We start from the raw sequence: 21,064 nt of genomic DNA, 5'->3' as shown, positions 1-21,064 counted from the left end.
AGCTCAACAGTTAATTTGGGGCTACCTGCTGTATTATTAGTTAAACATGTTGATTGTTATGACTTTGAAATACACACTGTTGGTATCAACATTGGCTGATAACAGACAAATGTTTTCTTTGCATAGTTACTTTTAGTCTTCTGGTGAATCAAATAAATCTTTCTTATCAAAAACTGACATAACACAATAGATAAATATCAGCCTCTGGCATCAGGAATGTTTTTATTTGCTATAATGCCAATATTGGATTGATAATACAGATACAGTAGATAATAATCTACCTGTGCAACTCCAATAAATATTTATGGTTATTTTCAGGCGCTGTCAAAAGGTGTGGGTTCACCGGAATGAAGTTGTTCTGCAAATACTAATGACTGTTCAATTAATTATTTGAATTAATTGAAACTGTTCGATATTCTTGAAACATAATGTTCAAGAATATCGAACATTATGTTTTGCACTGTTTGTTGTGCTTCCTTCCTTACTGTCTCATGCAGCTAGAGATGGAACAGACGTTGTGCACATTGTGTTCAGTAGGTGTGCTAATCAGGAATAGAGATCCCCTGATCACTGCCATAATCGCAGAGCGCACCATCTGTGATGCTCTGATGGCCGGCAGTCTGGCTGAGAGAGCTGGATAACAGTGTGGTACTGCCCCTCTCTCTCCTGTCCTCTCTGGCCTGCTCTCTGCTCTGCCTTAAATCTCCTGCTGTATGACTTTTCTGTTTTACTTAACTGGAATGACCTGGAACCACTTATCACTGGCTTGCAGACACTTCTTAAGCTATTACAATATAAAAAATGTAGTGCAATTAAAAAACAACAAAAGTCACAGTATAAGTGAGGCCCCACCTCTGCTATTTAAAAAAAAAAAAAGAAAAAAAAAAAAGAAGATATTTCTTGATCAGTGTCTCTGTAGTGCACCGCTCCAAATAAATCCGCTGTCACCACAGATCTGGAAATAATTGAGTGGGGCCTATTAAAGTGCCACAGATAATGTGGAATAATAAATAAATGTGGGTAATTTCATTGCTGGAATTTTGTCTGTTTTCCATTTGCAGTCACAGGTCGTAAACAGTACCAGTCACATCTTTGGCAATAATGCACGGCGTCTTGCTGAGTTCAAATAGAGTCGCAACTTGTTTGTGACGCCATTCCCAGACTGTGACCTGAGATAAGCACAGAGGCATGTAACCTGCTGCAGTAAGCCGCTACACAATGCATCAACCCAGGAAAACTTTCAATGCATAAGTGATCAGTATGAAGATAGGGGCACCCGTTGCCATGACAACCTATACGAAAACCCATACAAAAAGATGCGCTGGCTGTCACATTGATTCAGAGAATCTGCCGAGAATACAGAAGTTGGTATCAGCCAAAGGCAGGCTGGCCTGCGTCTATCTGGGAGTGCCAGGTTAGAGGCTTATTGACCGTTTTTGACAGACTGACTAACAGACGAGTTTTTGGTAAAATGGGCTGTGGGCCCAAAGTTCAATTAAAAGTCCCGCTCCGTGTGACGCAAGCACATTTGCCAAATGGTGAGAAAAGTGCAAATCGGTCTTCGTGCTTTCTCAGCAATCTGCTTGTCCTTCAGGGATATTGATGTCTCTGCCTTAACTCATTTTTTTCAAAACTCCATTTAGCGCTTCAGCATTTATCATATCCAGTCAGTTGGAAGGTAATTTCTAGGTACCAATAAGCACCTGCTTTGCAAACCCATAGCTATATTTTGAGGTTTTAGTGGGGCTATGAACGGTAAGTGTAACCACCTGCATTTTTCTCCTGCTCTCAGAGCAGCTGATGGAGGAGCGATGTGGTTCTGGTTTTAAATGTTCCTGCTTTCCTCTCTTTCAACCTTGCTCATCAGGCAGCATGTAAAGAGAGCTGCATTTTAAATCTGGAGACATGACATGGCTGTAGTCTTCCATCATGTACTGGTCAGATAGCATTTAGCGATTGCTGTTTGAAGCAGATAAGAGATGAGTCATAGATTAAAGCAGTGGTAAACGCTAACTGCTAGAAAACAGCGGATTATCTAATTTTAAATTCAATTTGTGAATGAGTCCCTCCCTTGTGAAGTGAGAGCGACTGACAAGCGACACATCAGCACGGTGAAGGCAGAAAATAAGCCAGCTATATTTATGAGAGTTTACTGAGTGACTGATGTGCTTACACTTTCTCCTCGGCTTGGTTCACAATGTGAATAAATGTTTGCCTTCTTGCCTCCGTCCAAATCAGTGAATCAACTGAGCTCAAAGTGTGAATGAGCGGCAGAGAGAAAGGGGAAGAGGCTTTCCCCGGGGCAGTGCCCGGGACAATGTCAGGTTTGTCTGGCCCGAGTGCATGAACACTAAGCTTTTCGGAACTGGCAGCTCGCCCCGGTACCTACCCATCTCACACAGCTTCCAGAGCTGCCCAGCCCCGGAGCACTAAGCATTTGTGCAAAGTTCATAAGGCTTCCCTCTGTTTGTGTGGCCATAATGGCAGCTCCATCCTGTTGTAGCTCAAAGAGTGTTAAGGGGCTCTGAGGGCCTGGAGCTGGCGTTGCAAAGGCGTGTGAGTGTTCTCAGTTACTGACTTTGGCTGGCTGCACTCATTATGAAAAGACTAGTGTCCCCCTGTAACCCCCCTCCAAGTGGTAGTTCTGAATCTCAAGCTCCAGCATAAGCATTTCCTTCATCAGGTTTGCATTTTAAAAGCAGTTTGCTGAATAAAGACCTCAAACTAGTTTTAAAAAAACCAAACAACCAAACAAAAAATACCTCTGCCACCTCTGCCACAAAGCAAAGAATGCTCTGGACTAAAATATTCAGTAACTAATGGATGTAAGTGAATGGTAAATGGACTGGTTCTATTCTATTCACTCTACACAACATGTCTCATTCACCCATGCATTTCTTTCTGTGTCCAAGTACTTTATGTATAACATTCATTTAACATGTGCGTAATTTATTTCTTATTTATTTATGTCTTTTTTAAATTGCAACAGGCCAATAAGATACATTAGCTAGTTTCTAGCTTTCCTGTACAAAAAAAATCCCCTGGCCTTAAAGTCTGGTTGGTGGGTCAGCGCAGGCCACTGGACTAGTAATACACATGCACAACCCCTGCTGTATCTGCTCCACCTTATACTTGTATACAATCCTCACGAGTGATAACAACCTTGTCATTAGCGTCATCAAGTTCTGTCAAGCAGCAATGCCTTTACCGTGGTTACGACCTGCATCAGCATAATTCAAGCATGACCCTCCTCCCCCCTTTCATTTTCAAGTCTTTGACTAAGGTCCACACCATACATCATCCAGACTGGGAGTCCTCCCTTCCCCCTTCATGTGTTATGAGAGAGAGAGAGAATGGTTTGGTGGAGGACTCTTATCAACAGTCTCAGCACTCTCTGCACACTATGATTTCCCCAGACGTGTCACCCACCCTCCACTCAAGTCTATCTGTATGGCCGTGAAGTTCCTGTTCACCAGTGTGAAACAATCAGGTTCACTTGAATTAAAGACAAATTAAAAAAAAAAGAAACCAGTGGCTTTTCTTACTGTGGGGAGATAAGCCATGGGAGCGTGCTTTAAAAGCTCCAACAATGGCTAATGCTGGGCGACAATCTTCAGCAGCATTAACAATTAAGTAGATTGTCGTTGGCTGACAGAAGAAGATTGGAGCAAGAGCAAAGCTCAACAGATTTTCACACAGCGGGTGATCGGCACTCCCACCCTGCTTACTGTTCATATTTTGTTCTTCAGCTGGCCATTGCAAATTAACACATTTTATCGAGCCTTCAGGTGCACACGTCTCTGCTCATGCTGAAGGGAGGTGGAGGGGCGAGATGGAACTTGCATTCCTTAACTCTCCTCTGAATAGCCTTTAGATCAGGCTTTGTGGGAATGATTGTCAGTGGCTTAATGAGTGCATTTGCCAAGCTGGAGGCTTTGGCAACATGTATGACTGCGGCGGCTCTGTGCGTGTTCACCACTGGCTTCTGTGACACAACAGTGGACTGGGCTCAGCACCCTCTGTGTTTTCGTTCTTCTTTTTCTGCCAGACTCAGAGTTTTCCTGTCATGCTTTCTTTTTATTGGGAATGTTATTACCTATAACGGAGTTGTTACCCTTCCCATGGGCACCGGTGCCGAAAATCAAGTGAAAGCTTGTAAGTACCCTAGATAATATAAGGATGTCAGTAAAGCTGTTGCAGCACTTTCAGGTTCATATTCTGGCCTTTCAGTGTGCAGGCTTCTACAAAAGCAAAGGCCATAAAGAAAAAACAACTGCTTTTTAATTCACGTTTTAAAATATTTAAAGGATAAAACAGACGCTGGTGCCTTTGGTTGCCTTCTTGCGTTTTCTAAATATAATACACTGTAGAATTTAGAATCTAATTTAATTTAATTTTAGAATTTAAAATCTCGCCCTATGACAGCTGGGATAGGCTCCAGCGCCCCCCGCGACCCTGAAAAGGATAAGCGGAAGCGAATGGATGGATGGATGAATACACTGTAGATAAAGAGCAGGCGATGTATCGTATGGAGGAAAACCAATCATTACAGTTACTTTTCATTTCAATTCAGTTCTATTTATATAGCACCAATTCACCAAACAGTCGCCTAAAGGTGCTTTATATTGTATAGTAAAATCCCTGCAATAATAAGTCACAATCATTTACTTCCAAAAGATTTTCCCTTGTTTTTTATGCAATAGATTTTGAAATACTAAACCAATGCCAAATCTTCTCTGTGACTAATTACGTTGTGCTACAACTGTCACAAGAAAAATGAAATGTTAAAGAGTAAGTAATTGTTCCTTCTGGTCTCATTTAGTCAGATGTCTAATACATTAATGATTATTATCATAATTATTATGGAACTAAGTGCCCATAGTTTAAGTAATTGGAGACATATTACGTGACAAATTAAAAGTATTGTCTAGATATGTGTGAATTTGGCATTTTATGTCTTTGTAAGGATTGTGTAACAATGTTTCTGTGTAGTTTTTACTATAAATCTAACTTGATCTTATGTTGACTAAATGAAACAACAAAATAGGACTGTGAGACTCGACATAAAAAGTAAAAATAAAAATAATGTGGAATAAAACAGTCATTTTACCCCACTGAATGAATCAAGGCGATTAGGATGACTTTCCTTAAAGGTCATGTTTTTCTGGTGTTCACAGTTCATAGAAGAATGCTCAGGATTTACTCTGCTGACTGGAACAACAAAGATATTGATATATTTGATTCTGTTAAATAGAAGATGTAAGAAATAACCATATCCGTATTTACTCAATGTTTGGATGCTTAAATTGACTTTAGAAGAGTACATCTCCCTCTTTTCTCTCACACACACTCACAAATTAGTGTGCAAACACATACTGTCGTTCCAGATCCTCGCTAAGTGTGTTTAGTCTGACTCACAGTTGGAAACTAGATTGCATTTTGACAGTCTGGATCTACTCTGCAGTGATGAGAAGAGGCAGAGAGACATCATCATGATTTGGCATGAACTGGGACTTTATTTTGTCTCTTGGAGCAGCGTGGATGGTACATTTGGATCACCGTTAAACTGAATCCTGGGCCGGTCTCAGTGTTTGACTGATTTCAGTAAATTAACTGTCACTCCTTGTTGTGGTCATGAAGACCACAGTGGCTAACAAGTCCATGTTCTTAAGGTGGAAGGCTCACCTACATATAGGTGTTTTCACAGTGGTAGCGGCTTAATATGTTTACAACAGACGATCCTTCTGTCAGTGCTCATCTATCCCTGTTTTTAAGCAGCCGTTTTATGACTTGTTAATTAATGTTTTCTCAGTGGCTTTGAAATAAACTCCAAATGGGCATTTACATCATTCTTGAACTTATAACAGGTGTATGGGGTACATACACTGCACAGCACCACTGACAGCGTAATTAGGCTATTGCCATTTTTCTTTGACATTTCTCTCCGACGTATGGATTTAAAGCAGCAGCATGCAGTGGCAGTACACTCTGTCAGGATAATTTCCAAGGAACTCGCTAAACAAATCCAGACTCTATCCACATTCGTTCTTCTTCCTGTCCTTTGCTTCTTGCCAAGATAAATTTACATCAAACTTGCACGAAGCAATTAAGGTGTTGACTTTTCAGCTGACCTCAAGGTGCATCACTGCAGACCTCACATTAGTTTTATGTACTCATCCACTCATCTACTCAAAGATAGCGTTCTTGGAAGCATCTCGATTTCATCGGTTAAGTGGTTTAAAAGAAGTGTGCCAAAAGCAGGCTGTAATGAAACTGCACTGAATGCTTGGAACTGTTCCCTTTAAAGAAGAAGCTTCCTGTGTCTTGCTTCATGTCTAGATGTTTTGAGGTTGTTGAATTTGTACATTGAGTAAAAAAAAACCTGGAAGCATTTCTTTAAACAACTGGAAACATGTTTTAGCCAATCCCTCATGTAGCTGTTTGAAAGTTGCTGTTGACAGCTGACAGATTAGATTACTTTTTGATTTGCATTTGTAGCTGGAGAGCAGCTAATATAAACACTGAGATTTTGCCTTGTTGTGTTTAAACACTGTAAATCTTTAGACTGCAGTTTTCACCGTTCCATTTGTCACAAGATAAACTCTGTTCGACCCTAATAAGCGACAGAGGGGTGAGGGAGTGGGGCCACACATCCGACAGATGTGTCAAAAAGCTTAGCCAGGGTAACACTGTCCAGATGCTCAGCTCTAGCACGAAACAGGAAATTCAAATGAGGAATTTCAGCAAGCAGAGAGCCTCTCATTTCACAGGCTGAAATGATCACTTGGACTGCATGTGTATGAGACACCTGAAGGGATTAAAAATGGACCGAGTGCAAAAAGATATTTCTGGAAAAAACAGGTTTTCCCAACACCTGTAGGGACATCCTAATTTCTTGGTTGTTGGCAGAAATAAATTGCGCGCAGGGTCTGATGGAGGTAAGGATTTGGGATATGAGAGCCATCGATCATGTCCTGCTGTGGCACAGTTTCATCTGGGGAAATTGCCAGCATCAGTCAGACTACATGAATGAATGTGGAGTGGAGCACAAAATAATACTCCAGTGCCCGCAGTCCAACTTGTGAATTTCATCTCTTTGCCGGGCTACTCAGTGAGGATCACACGCTAATGTGATTATTGTCCTGGGCAAGGGCCACTCCTGTGGGACTTCAAAGAGAGCAGATCAGAGAGAAAATGAAAAAAGCTGTAAGCTGTGATGCAGACAGGTGCAGTGCAAACCTTCCTTTAGCTTTAAACACATTAACAGGTTCAGAGTGAGGACTCTGAAAGCATGGCACATACATCCTGGATGATTTATTACCATGTCATGTGACATACTTTGGCGATCCATCCAAGTGTTTTCATTAGGCATATGAATTATGCAACAGACGATAATTAAAACTCATAATTCAGAGAAGAAATAAGAGTTAGTGGCTACCATATATGACGAGGGTTTGTCTGTACATGTTTCAGTCCTGTTTCTTAATATTACACGTAGACTTGACTGAGACACACTGCTGAAGGGAAAGATGTTGTGTGCTTGTATTTATAAAGAATAGAGCAGAGACATTACTGACAAGATGACAACTTCTAGTGATTGAAGAGCTCTTCAGTTGTTTATGCTCTCTTTTGTTTAATGAACTACAACATACATGCTCATACTTCCAGCTGGTCTCATGATCGTCTTGCTGCAGTTGCAGATTCACTGCAGTGTGTAGTATATCTGCCTCTCTCAGGTAGTGAGAGTTCATGCAGGGTTACGAAGGCCTTTCCTCATTAGTTCATACACAACACAGAGGTCACAAACCCCTCAGCTCATCCGTACACCCACTCTATTTCCTTTACACCTGAGGATCTCTTCTCATTTCTCATCCACAGCCTCTTCCATCCTCATCCTGTCACCACAGCGCTCCCAGTGCTCGCAGCATCCGAAGGCTAGAGATCCCTGAAATATTAATGGTGTGGTAATTGAACAGTCTTGCTTTCTGAAGTGCTGTAAAGCCAGATCTCAATTAGTCAGGCATGTTATCGCTTATTGCTTCCTATACCCATTTATCATCTTGTTTCTGTTTTCTTTTTTCTAATATTTTAATATCAGATGAATTGCATGGTCAAGCTTGTAGAAAACTACTGATAAGGATTATAATTGCCAAAAGGTTAGAATCCTATCTAAATTCAGAGGAGTAAATGGGAAAGACAAAATGTCTAAACACAGGAAAATTAATTTTGACATTAAAAAAAAACTGTTTTATTTTTCCACCCTGATCCAGGCAGCGTGTGTGAATCGGATGCCAAATGAGCAACTGATTGGAGAAAAGAGGAAGAAAATGGCTGAAAAACAACTCATTAAACACATCAGAAGCAAAGCAAGTCAATTGCAGCTTAGTGTTAATCAGCTGGTCCATTGTTTTAATTGTTCTTGAATGATCAAATGGGAATCAGAGTGGAGGCATTATCAAGACCATGAGAGGGGCGTGCGGAGCTGCTGTCTTCCCATCGCAGGACTTTAGCACGCAGGATATTTTAATCCAGTCTGACAAGACGAGGATCTGCTTAATCCTATTACAGGCTTGCACATTAGACTACAGTAGACCCACACTTCTCTGCCTGTTGTCTTTGTGTGTGAAAGGAGCAGATGGTGCCAGCTCAAGGGCCTACTGTAGTGAACTTTGTATGGCCCTGCTTGGACCCCACCCTGTTACCAAACAACGTGTTCGCAAGTGTGAAGAATGCTCCCGAAACAACTTGCTAGTGTGGTATTTTTCCTTGAAATACTTCCTTACATTGTCTGATCCTTTTATATGATCTGTTAGTACATGTTTATGGCTTAAAGTTTGGGTGTTAAGCTAGAGCAGATGGCTAAACTATAGGAGTCAAGAAACCGATAGACAGATCCTGCCAGTTGTACTGTGAAGGCGTGCCAGAATTGTTTCCTTAAGTAAAAAGGCTGCGTAGTGATACAGTAAACAGTACAAGAGTGTGAAGAAAAGCAGTAAAGCTCTTGGAATCAACGCCAAGAAGTTAAAAGGCACTGAATTTATTCATGTAAAAATAAGGCCTTAATTTGAACTGACAGTTAATTTGTAAGTCAGTCTTTCAAATGTCTTAAAAATGCTAAAACGTGGGCAGTAGGATTTTAGGATTTTATTAGACATAGCGATTCAGAATTGTAAAATCTTTTTTCATTATGATTTCTTCAGTAATGATGGCAAATAGCAGTTAAATCCCTGCCTGCTCCACTCTGCATTTTGAAGGTACTTAGCCTTAAACTGCTGCTTAAGAGCCTGTTGGTATCTTTGAATGTGATGAAAATGATGTGCATTTATTTTAGCTGAGAACACGTGCTGTGGGTGTACTCACAATGACGTGAAGAAGCACAAATTCAATCAAGGTGTTTATGAAGTATGCTGTATTTTGTGTGAAGTGTAAAATTGGGTACAGTGGAAAATATCGCAGTCCCCACATGTGAACACATTTTTACATGAAAGCCTATATCAGCAAAATTAAATTAGCTCACGAACAAGGATACATGTGTTGTTAGAGTATGTAAAATCTCCCCACTAGATGTCAATAGTCAACTGCATAATCCTGTAGGACAAATAACTCTGGCTGCCGTTCATCTTCAGCTGTTACCTCAGTTTGTGTTCACACCTATTTACTCTGGACAAGGCTGTAAAACCTTTTGAAAGGAGCCTGATACAAACCAGTGAAGCTCACTGTCGTGTGATGAAAGCTATACTGAGGTGAGTCGTTGAGGAACATTTCTGTCAGTAAGCGCTGCTTCTGTTAGCTGCTGTTAACTGGCGTTAGTGTAAGTGTGTTTGATCTAACATTGTTGTACTGACACTTAGTTAATAGTGTCAGTTAATATATTCCATTACAATGTGATGGTGTAATCAAACTTTTTATCAGAGAGAGTATATGATTTTTAGGACACTCAAGCCTACAATTAGCTGGCACGATGTTAATATTAGCACATGTCTAATCTGCATACAATAACCGCCGTATTATTTGGAATAAATAAGCACATTTATGCATGTGTGTTAGAGCCTTTACTGGGAGATGACACTTGAGATGAGGAAGATGAATATTTTTTATTTTTTTCTATTAAATAACTGCAAAAGTGACTGACAACACCTTTAAAACTCAAGCATCAACTAGCTCAACAAATGCAAATGGGTGAACCTAACACAGAATAAATGATGGAGTTTTTGTTTTCTGTTTTTGTTGTTGTGAAGTTGGTCTTACATTTAATTCTGAGAGGCATTAAAAAAGAAGGAACACAGCACATTAGAGCATATAACAGAAAAGCACGTCTCTAAAAAAATTGATTTCTCTTTTCACAGTATGAGCTGATAGAACACTTCCCTCAAAACAACAAAGGTTTAATCAACCGACAGAACGCACGTCCTTGTAGTCAAAGAGAAAGGAGAGACGAGAGCTTTTTGCAGAGTCTCTCAGGTTCACGGTTACCTTAAGTGTAAAGGACTGTCTGGGAGAAATAAGGTAAATAAGGTGTCTGGGATAAAACGGATGAAGCTACTGTGGCTATTTATGGCCCGGTTTGCATGCTCAGTGAATCAGACTGTTTAAAAATGGGGCTTACAAAGACAGGAACCTAAATTTATAACCTGGAACATTACCACCAAGCACTGCACAGAGAGACAAAGCACAGTCCCAGGCACCAGCAATTAGACTCGCAGGGTTTGGCTGTGGACAGTTGTTCAGGAATTTGTAGACTTTATTTTAGACTCTTACAAGTTGATGGTTGATTGCTGTGTTGTACATCACAATATAAATCAAGAATATAATTAGTAGATCACTTCGAAGTCACAGGCCTTATCCCCACTTTTCTTTGCTAATAAAAAAGGCTGATTTATTTTTAATTGATTAATGTTCCAGTTATACTTTGATTTATTTTTGTAGTCGATGTAATGTCAACAGATAGTAGAAAATTCGCTCTCCACTGCCCAAGTTAATTTCTCTAAGTTCTCCATTAACTAAATCACTAAGATTATTAACTTGTGTTATTATGAAAACACAGTGGTTTCCTTTTTTTTTTTGAGAATGTGAAAACAGGACACCCTCCGCCCCCCTTTTTAGCCCTAATACATCAATGGCATAATTTGAGAAAGTAAGGGAATGGCAAGACATTAATGATGCTATCACAAGTGCCTTTGTATTAAATGGATAAGTAATCAAAAATGATTTGGTCTTGTTGACAACGAGGAAGTCTATCGAAGAGTGCACTGAATCTGTCACTCGGAGAGAGCCTTAAAGTTTCACAGGCAGATTCCACTTGGCCCATTTCCCTCCATTTGCCCCCCCTCCACAGCGGAGCTTCTGTCTCGTCTGAGCCTTGGCCGAGGAAGGTTAGGGTTCATACTGGCCTTCCCACAGCGAGCAGCTTTTAACCTTCTGCCAGCTTCATCAATCTCTGGCTGGTGTGATTGCTCTTGAAAGAGGCGGGGATTAAGAGCAGCCCACGGTCTGTAAATCAGACGAGAGAGTGGTGCCCTCTCTCCTGTGCATCATATAGTTCCAATAGGCACCATACCCTGTGAGTTCAATGCAGACTTCATCACTCGCAGCAGTTAAGCTCTTAGCGGACCTCCCTCAGCCAGATGGCCAAGTGAGTTCTCAATAAATGTTTAACGAGGGGGGAACAAATTAAATCAGAAGGCAAATGATCAGGCACAGTTTGAACCAAGTGTAATCCATTGAAGGTGTTGTTAGGTTGGTAAAGGATTTTGGCCGGCACAATAAGACAATGAAAGCACATTCTCTTCTGGGGATTGTAACCTTGGCCCTCGCTCCTTAACCAGGTGGGGCTAACCAACAATGCACAAGGTAATTAGCACAAAACCCCTAGCTTTTAATTTGGATCTGTTTGATTATCATAAAACACCATGTGTGGGAAGGCTAAAATAAAGAAAAGCCTGAGGCAGTTTCCTGGATGAGTTTGACACACAAATCTTCAGTTGGAAATATAGCCAATAGACATAAATTGTGATCGAGTGGGTTGATGTATGTGACATACAGCACCTAGCACCTTGTTGGTGATGCTGTTTGTGGGTGGGGCATAGCACAAATTGGTTCAGGCAGACTTAATACCATTACCATGAGGTATGGTTGAAGAGTTCAGAGTGCACATCCATCTGACAGCACGCCTGCATCCAATGAATGAAATCGACTCTTTTTTTCCCCTCCTCTGGTCAATTATTCAATTACACTCCTTGAACAGGCGTTTGACCTCAGTGTTGCCTATTGAACTGGAGAAAGCAGCCAGAAGATTAAGAAAAGAGTGAGCTGGATTTGAGCGCTGTTGTAAAGAGGAAGCTCTTTTAAAGATACTGCTCAGTTGGTTGAGTGGTAGTTACTGTGCCGCTCATATACTCAGATACTTTCCTTGACATTAATTGGTTTGCTTAGCAACATTAATAATACAGTAATTGCAATTACTGGATTTTATCCTTTGTGATGCTCTTTACTACATTTCAGTTTTACACGAATGTCACGAGTTCTCTGTAGGCCAGCAGCTTTAAGATTTCTCTAAAACTCTAATGTTTCTGTATTAGTCTTCTGTTTTGTTGTTAGCTGCTGAGCTAATTACTCCAGCATGACCTGCTGAGCTGGGTCACAGCCAACATGGGGACGACTAATGAAGTGACACCCCAGAGGTTTCTTATAGTACTGCTCCAAGACATTAGAATTCCCATACATTGCTCTGGACCGATCATGCGCTCATTATGGTCCAGACTCTCGTCTATTGGATGGAAAATTATCCAGCACTCTGTCCTCTTGCAGCTCTGTCGGTGTGCAAGTGCAGACAGCTTACTCAGTCTGACTGTTAACTATGCATGCTTTTTATGTCTCCCACCCCTCAGGCAACAGTATTTGCTGCAATAAAAGATAAAATGGTCCGCATTCGTAATCTCTTTGAGTCATTGTTATCAGAAACATGCAGGCACAGATCAAAACAGCACGATGATTAAATCGGCCAAACTTTGATGGTAATTTTGATGCTGATTTCAATCTTGGCTTTTTCCAAAAGTAATGCTGAACATCTGCCACGCATTAATAAATCCACAGGCTCCCTCATTTGTTTATTTCTTTCCATTGTCGCTTGAGAAATATGCTTTGTGCCGCACACTTCCGCAGACTACAAAACAATTGAGCCCCATGGGGAAATGGGATGATAGGAGGCTTTAATGTGAATATTTCTTCTCTTTGTCACACCAAAATATGAACTAGCTCAGAACTGAGTCCCCGTTGATGGGAATGAAAATGTGTGCCTGGTTATGCCTGGCTGAGCAGAGAGCAGTCGGGCTTGGAGTCACGGGGGATTTGTTTTGTTTGGAGTTTTTTGCCTTTCTGTCTGCCAGCGCGTGGGTGGATTCATGGGGTCTTCTACATCTGTGCTACCTTACAGGTACTGCATCTTCACCATAGTCATGAACTGAAAACAAAGTGGAGAGCGTTAATTTCCTGTGACTGTCCGAGATCTCGACACTATGAGGTTGCTGAGGAGCCCCAGACTGGCCACCGTGCTGTTGGTGGTTATCTGTATTTGTGCCTTTCATACGACCTCAGCCATTGACATCCCGCTGGAAGGTAAGTCATGACTCTTTCACAAGTCACACATTCACAACAAAGGATGCAGGATGATTTAGGAGGGGCTTCAGTGGGATGACAAAAGAAATAGAAAAGAGTTTTCTTAGAGCCTTTTCTTTTGTATCAAAGAAAACCTCCTCTACTGAAAAAACCATGACATCATGTGGATTATCCAGATAAAAAGATACAATATGTCTAACAACATAACTCTGCTTTCAAGTTGGAATGTAATTTTTGTATTCTGTTAACACCACAAAAGAAGAAGACAAAATCCCCTAAAAACCTCATTTCCACTGTGGTTTTTTTTTTGGGAATTACAGGAATTATCAGAGAAATGCATACCGGAAATTTGGCAAATAAAACCAAACGTCTAAGAATAAAAGACTCTATTAAAGCAGCTATGCTCTTGTCAAAATAATAATGTGAAAACAAATGCTTTAACTAAATTCTTAGCTGCCCAGGTATGCATCACTGTTTTTCTCTTCATTTGCAGGAAGTAGCTGTTTTCAGAAATTTAAAATCTAACAATACAACACATGCTCAGTGCAAGGATAGTGAAGGATTAGCAGCGAAAGAAGACAGAGTGCATATGCATCAACCAGACATTTTATTAGGTATATCTTGCTCGCACTGGGTTGGATCCACTTTTTGGTCCATATTCACATATCCCTCAATTGCTGCAGATTTGTCTGCTGCACATCCATGTAGTGACTCTCATTCCACCACATTGCAAAGATGCTCTATTAGATTGACATGTGGTGACTGTGGAGGCCATTTGAGTACAGTGAATTCAGTGTCACGTTCAAGGGACCAGTTTGAGAAGATTTGAGCTTTGTGACAAGGTGTGTTATCCTGCTGGAAGCAGCCATCTGAAGATGGGTACATTCTGGTCATAAAGGGATGAACGTGGTGGGCAACAACACTCAGGTGGGCTGTGTTGTTTAAATGATGCTCAGTTGCCTCAAGTTGTGCCAAGAAAACCACATTATTACACCAGCAGCAGAAGCCTGAACTGTGTCTGATCCTACCATCCACGTATTGTAGCAGAAATAGGGATATTTTCTCTCTTTTGGACCATTCTCTTTAAACCCTAGAGATAGTAGTGCAGAAAAATCCCAGTAGATCAGCAGTTTCTGAAGTACTCAGACCACTCCATCTGGCAGCTACCCTACCTTCAAAGTAACTTAAATCACCTTCCTCCTCCATCCTGATGCTCAGGCTGATCTTCAGCAGGTCGACTTGACCATGACTACATGCCTAAATGCACAGAGTGGCTGCCATCTGACTGTAGCAGCTGACAAAGTGGCTGATGAGTGTTTAAAGATGAATGCAGCCTCCAGGTCTGAAAAGGGAAACTAGGGCTGAAGTGTCTTAAACCTGCCCTCTGTCTGATGGCCTGCAGGGGGTGAACCCTGTAGTTGCAAGTAGAAGTTAGAGTGTACTTTGAGGAAGTACAGTCTAACTTATGATTTAATGCTTAGGTGAAATCTTTCCTGATGACTTTATTGTCTCAGTCACTAGTTTCAAGCTCAAAACATCTGGTTTAATAAAAACAATGTAGTTTCCAAACTCCAGCTTTAGTTCAGGCACACCACAAAAGTGAGCTCAGCTCTAATTCCAGATCAGATAACTTCTGCCAGTCTACATCAGATGATTGCTCTGCTGATTCATTTCTTCACAATCATTTGGCGTCTGCAAGCCACTTAACAACCCATGCCCACCCCTTTTATGTTATGTCTGGCTTAATCAGTGTCACATTGATATCTGCTCTGTTCTGTCTGGGGGTCTTGCTGCTGCTCTCTGCTCCACCACTTGCTTGCTTTCGAAGTATGTGAGTGGAAGCGCAGGACAGTCCCAGAAGAGATGATGACTGAAATAACAATCTTCTTTTAATGATAAAAAAAATCTGCAAGAGGTAATTCACGTGTAAATTCATCTGTAAACAAATAAATCATAAAAGTTATGGTGGGGTTTCCAAATTTCTCTGTGATGAGTTACAGTTCTGCACAAATTGGTTGAATTCTGACAACAGACTGACAGACTGGCACATAAACACACATTCAGAGCTACTCCAAGAAAACGATTCATGAATGAAAGAAAGGTTAAATGTATAAAGGGCTGTTTTGTTGTTTGTGCTCATCCACAGAGAGCACTTCTCCTTGAAGTGCTTTTTATCAGAAAAAGAAAGGCGCTGAATAATTTAGAGGGGAATACATCACACTGTAGAGAACTGTTACAATCGTCAAGCATTTTGTGAATTGAATATATTTACAGTTATTATCTTGTTTGAATCAGGTTTTTCTTTCATTTTGTGTTAGCTGTATGCGTGTATCCCAGTTTCCTTGGTAACGCGCATCAACCCTCTTCCTCTAAATTATTCAGTTAAAAAATATCTCTTAAGGCCTTGATAAAGAACAGTTCAAACAGGTTTTGTGAAAAAGGCGGCTGCATTTTGGGGCTCATTGTCAGAGAAGTCTTTTTAATTCTAGCTTGTGTTTTCCATAACACGGGTGTATGTTACAAAGGGCTTGTGTTTAGAGAATACTTGACAAGAAAGGATTATTCCCACACTGCTGACTGTTTCTGGTTTATTTCCCCCTGCTGCCATGGATTATATAGTTTTAGGTCACATAAACAGTAAGTTTACCCTGCCATACTGTAGCTAGTATTAGTGAAGTCTTCTGCTCTTTCCTTTTCATCTCCTGGCTTTCAATTAAGCTTAGCACTAGCTTTACTTACAGCCATATGTGTTGGATCTGAATACCATGTGTCATCAGTCATGACTCCATAATACTGGTATTTACACTTCTAGCACTTCTAGGACTAGGCATGTGCTTTTCCATCCACACCACATGTCACTGCTTTATCATCAAGGCCATCAGGGACTAAATGAAGAGCTTTTATTGTGATTCATTGCATTAGCACACTGTCATCTTAATGGATACATTTGTTTTCTTTGTTTTTGGACATGTAATTGTCATAGTAGTGCAGTGGTTCCCAACCAAGCAGCAATGAAGCTAAGTTGAAAGTGCCAAAACTGCAGTTCCTCAGTTAGCGATTTGAAGGTTGCTACAGAAATGAGTTAAACCCATACATTTCCATTCTACAGTGCCCAATGTTTGATCATTAACCCTCTGAGGTCTAATTTGTAAGTGGTGAAAACCAAAACCCTAACCCGAAATCCCAACCCGAGGCAACTAAAATATGCAATAATGTTTTAAATACTTTGTTTGCAATCAGGAAGAGACCTAAATCATTCTTAATAAGGGGTCTTGGGAGCCGCAAGGAGTAAAACTATTGTGGGCCCTACATGAACTAGCCTACATGGGTCCCACGTGGGTTTTTTTTGGGCAAGCCAACTATGGGTTTGCTAATAAAACCCATAGAAGGTCCCCAAAGGGAAAACCTGCTGTGGGCTCTGTGTGGGCACACCCGCTTATGACCAGTGTGGGATAAGTTTGTGTTTGCCCACAACCCCCACAGTTCACCCACACACCTTCCCACTGTGGGCACATCTACTGGGTTAGACCGCAGAGGGTTAAAGACCATGTTTGGAGCCTTGTACACAAAAATGGTTTGGGCCTCTACTGATAGCCTCAATCTTTATATTAACAGTTACAGCAGTCACACCCCTGATCAGTGTCTGCTTGGCATCCACTAAATAAAGTCATTGAACTGGACCATGTTGTAACATGTTTAAGGTGTTGGTGCCTTTTGCAGCATTTTAATCCCATTATTTGACAAATGTTATGACCTCCTGTGAGGTACAGACCAGCCAATTTTGCTGAGTAGAATTCTAGTATTATATGATTTGATATTATGAATATGTTACATGCACTAATTAGCAAGTATCTGTGACTGTGTATTACATCCATTCAGCTTATGGATGCTAAGTAAACTTGCTAGAATTGGCCTGTAACTGACTGATAGCACTTGTTGAAATATGGTCATTTTTGTCTTCCAAAATACAACAAGATGGCACTTTTCCATGCCAGACCTCTTAAAACCTCAAAAGCAGACTATATTGAAGATGTGTTGAGCTAAGTCAAAAGCATATTCCTCAGGAAATTGGCATTCACAAATCTAAAATGTTGGGAACCACTGTCCTAGTATCATGATGAGTATGACACATTTCTTAATAGCTTTCTTGAAGCCTGTGTTGTTTCTTTAATTTTCATGCTTGCCTGTCTGTTTGTTGCCCAGTTGAGCAGCTGCCCACCATCACAGCTCAGTCGCCCAGCACTCTCATCGCCTTTCCCTTTGACGAAAGCTTCCCCGTGATTTGTGAAGCCAAAGGGAATCCCGAGCCAGAGTGAGTACTTCAAAGGACGGGAGCTTGTTATTAGCAGTCAAACAGACACTAAATACCAAACAACACTTTAGCATCAACATGTTGCACTTCGATGCTTTGATTTGTAACTTTCGGTACTGAGTGTTCTACGGTCTCAGCTTTAAGACTTGACATTTTAACACTGGCTTTCTTTATGTAGATTCAGATGGACAAAGAATGACCAGGAATTCGACCCCTTTCAAGACCCCCGCCTGATGAAAGAAGAGAATTCTGGGACCTTTGTGATACCCAATAATGGGAACCTTACAGAGTACCAGGGAACCTATCGCTGTTACGCCTCAAACAAACTAGGCATCGCCATATCGAAGGAGATTGAGTTCATTGTGCCCAGTGAGTAACCTGCATCTTTGAGTGTGCGTGCAGATGTGTGTGTGTGAGGTGCTCTGTTACAGAGCTTTCAAAGTGATTCAGGGCCAGCAGCTCCCTGTAATGACTGCACCTCTCTGTTGTGAGCTTTTCATTGTATTGGACGTGGCAGAAAGTCATTGAGGTTCCCGAGCGCTCCACCCCTCGCAGCGTCTCATCTGTAGGTCTGCACCAGAAAAAGCATCGGGTGTGATCTAGCCTCTCCATCATTTCCTTTGCCTCATTTTTCATTTTGTTCCCAAGAACACTACATAAATTCTCCAAGAAAATCCACTCCACAGGGGACTTTGACTAAATTTGGCTGGGCTTCAACCGCTCAGCACTGGTGACAGGGCCATGAACAATAGCGGTAGGGATGTCTGTTTTGTTTCTGAGGGCCAGAACTGAAGATAATAAATAAATAAACAGAGCACACTAGGATTCAATCTATTGAATGATTCGCAGCACAGGTAAAACTGACACGTGCTACACGTAGAATTCAAGAATGATATTACTGCCACCTTCTGTTGAAAAGAAAAACTGCACCACACTATTTATTATTTTTTTCAACTCTAGTTTATCTTGTTTTCAGATGTTCCTAAATTCCCTAAAGAGACACTCGATCCTGTCGTGGTAGAAGAAGGCCAGCCATTTACTTTAAAATGTGACCCACCTAACGGTATACCTCCACTGCAGATCTACTGGATGACTATTAGTAAGTAATATCTCATGTTGTGATGAGTGCACAGTTTGGTGTTGACTTTCTTTTTTTTCTTTCTTTTGTGTCCCGTTTGGATCTTTAGCCATCAGAATTGTTGTCTTAAGGCCAAGAAAGATGCCAAGCGGATTTATTTTACCAAGTGGATCATCATGGCCTTGCCATATTGGTCCTTTATGATTGACCTTTATTATAATTATGAATTTATTTTGTTTTCAGTTGTGTTGACTTTCTAACTTGGTTAATTAAAAATAGTTTAGACGGTAAATTTCATAAGATATATTAGGCTTATAAAAATGTGTTTTGAATCACATGCTAATCAGAAGGAAAGTCACTGCAGACTCTCTTTTCAAAGCCACAGAACTTCTTTATATTCACGTTCCCACATACATGAAATATATCAGGTAAAATGTTTGTTATGTTTAGCTTTACTGAAGAGTTGGAAGAAGCCAGTAGTAAAATTATGGTATGGAGTGTTTTTGAACAGTTTAAAAGATTTTTTTTCCATGTATAAAGACACTTCACAGCCGTGGTGGCAGAAGTGTTATAGAAGTGTTATCCATTATATCAGTGCAGAAATGACTGCTTCAGCTGGTGGGGTTATTAGAGTGATGAGCTTTCTCTGCTTCGTAGGCAGTTTGGAAGTTTATACCAGAGATAAATAAGGTACAGAAGACCAAAATAAAGACTATTCTTCTAGGTCTTTGTAAAACAGTGAAACATTCATTCTCGTTGTGCCACAGTTATTTAAAAATGAGAGGGGAATTCATTATTGTGTGCAGCTGTGTTTATGAAACATATAACAAGTGATCCAAATTAGATGATGGTAGTTGATTTTTACTATTCCCAAGCCATAAAATTTCAATCAATGTCAATCTGTAAACAGATATTTTTTTGTGAAGGTCTTAGTAACTGTCTCAGTGAAGTATTAGGAAAATTACTTCATTATGTTCCAATGTCGTTTAGCTGGGTTAAGCTGAAGTACATGGATTTAAATCAGCAGTTGTTCAATTAAAGATTGTTTACATCTACATGGAATCATTGCCACCGTCTTCCTGTGCTCAGATCTCCAGCACATTGAGCAGGATCAGAGGGTGTCCGTGGGCCTGAACGGAGACCTTTACTTCTCCCACGCAGTGGAGAAGGACAGCGGGAGAGACTACTGCTGCTTCGCCTCCTTCCCCAGAATACGAACGATCGTTCAGAAGACCGCCATGTCTGTCATTGTCAAGACAAGTAGGTGTCTCGTTGTTTTCTTTGTCTCCACTCGATTATTGTTTGCCTCTCAAACCAGCGTGACGTGTACTTTGATTTTGGAGCACTGTTCATTTACCAGCACATTCGCCGATACCGTTGTTGAAAGGAAACACTTCAAAAGCCATCCCAGTGTCACACTGTTTTGTTTGTGCGCGTCTTTTTGTTTCTATGATTTTATGATGTGACTCAGATGTTGGTGATGTGCATCATCCACATTTTTCACATGTTCATTGTGTGTGTGTGTGTTTTTTTTTCTTGTTTGTTTGTGTGTTTGTTTTTTTGGTCTCATCTGTCATGATTTTAGGAAAAAGTGACAGTTCTGAAAATGGTAAGTTATATTAGTGTATTTCTGCATGTGTATGAACTGCTTTATGCACAAGAAAGATGTGTGAATACGCTGTTCTGTCTTACTGTGTATTCTGTTCTTTTCAGCTAATGCAATTCTGGAGAGAAAACCCTCTCTTCTGACGCCCCCTGGTGGCAAATCAGAGATACAGCTGATCAAAGGAGAGGACCTGAACCTGGAGTGTATTGCTGAAGGATTGTGAGTAATAATTTACCTTAATGTTTTAGAGTTACTATATTAGCAGTTATATTGCTATGTTAGAGTAGCATGGTGGTGTGGATGTGTTTGCATGGATTCTCTTCAGGTATTCTGGCTTCCTCGCACAGTCCAAAGACACTTAATTAGTTTGGTTGGTTGTAGGTGTGAATGGTTGTCTGTGTTTTCCCTGTGACAGACAGGTGACCAGTCCAGGGTCTAGCTATCTTTCTTGCCC

At 40.7% G+C, this 21,064-nt stretch overlaps 1 protein-coding gene across 13 annotated transcripts in view; it reads left to right on the top strand.

Moving 5' to 3' along the window:
• The window catches only part of chl1b (cell adhesion molecule L1-like b), an 80,770-nt gene that overhangs the window by 31,620 nt on the left and 28,086 nt on the right, over positions 1–21,064 (top strand). For 2 of the 13 annotated variants that reach the window (XM_086291357.1, XM_086291365.1), the window contains exons 2-9: positions 13,433–13,614; positions 16,234–16,251; positions 17,818–17,926; positions 18,105–18,295; positions 18,903–19,025; positions 20,094–20,264; positions 20,590–20,613; positions 20,718–20,829. In XM_086291357.1, coding sequence (XP_086147483.1) covers positions 13,515–13,614; positions 16,234–16,251; positions 17,818–17,926; positions 18,105–18,295; positions 18,903–19,025; positions 20,094–20,264; positions 20,590–20,613; positions 20,718–20,829 — 848 coding nt within the window. In that variant the 5' untranslated portion in view covers positions 13,433–13,514. Of the gene's footprint in view, positions 1–7,878; positions 7,960–8,270; positions 8,757–13,432; positions 13,615–13,711; positions 14,229–16,233; positions 16,252–17,817; positions 17,927–18,104; positions 18,296–18,902; positions 19,026–20,093; positions 20,265–20,589; positions 20,614–20,717; positions 20,830–21,064 lie in introns of those variants that run through there. The other 11 variants (XR_015129050.1, XM_086291361.1, XM_086291358.1 and 8 more) reach the window with 10 other exon arrangements.

The sequence above is a fragment of the Aulonocara sp. 'chitande type north' Nkhata Bay genome, linkage group LG5 (assembly GCF_057382095.1).
Source record: "Aulonocara sp. 'chitande type north' Nkhata Bay isolate Kocher_YH1m ecotype deep benthic linkage group LG5, A_spYH_male_GT1.1, whole genome shotgun sequence".
In the NCBI taxonomy this organism is placed as follows: Eukaryota; Metazoa; Chordata; class Actinopteri; order Cichliformes; family Cichlidae; genus Aulonocara; species Aulonocara sp. 'chitande type north' Nkhata Bay.
The sequence above is the reverse complement of the archived record's forward strand: the minus strand, read 5'-3'. Positions and strand labels throughout refer to the sequence as shown.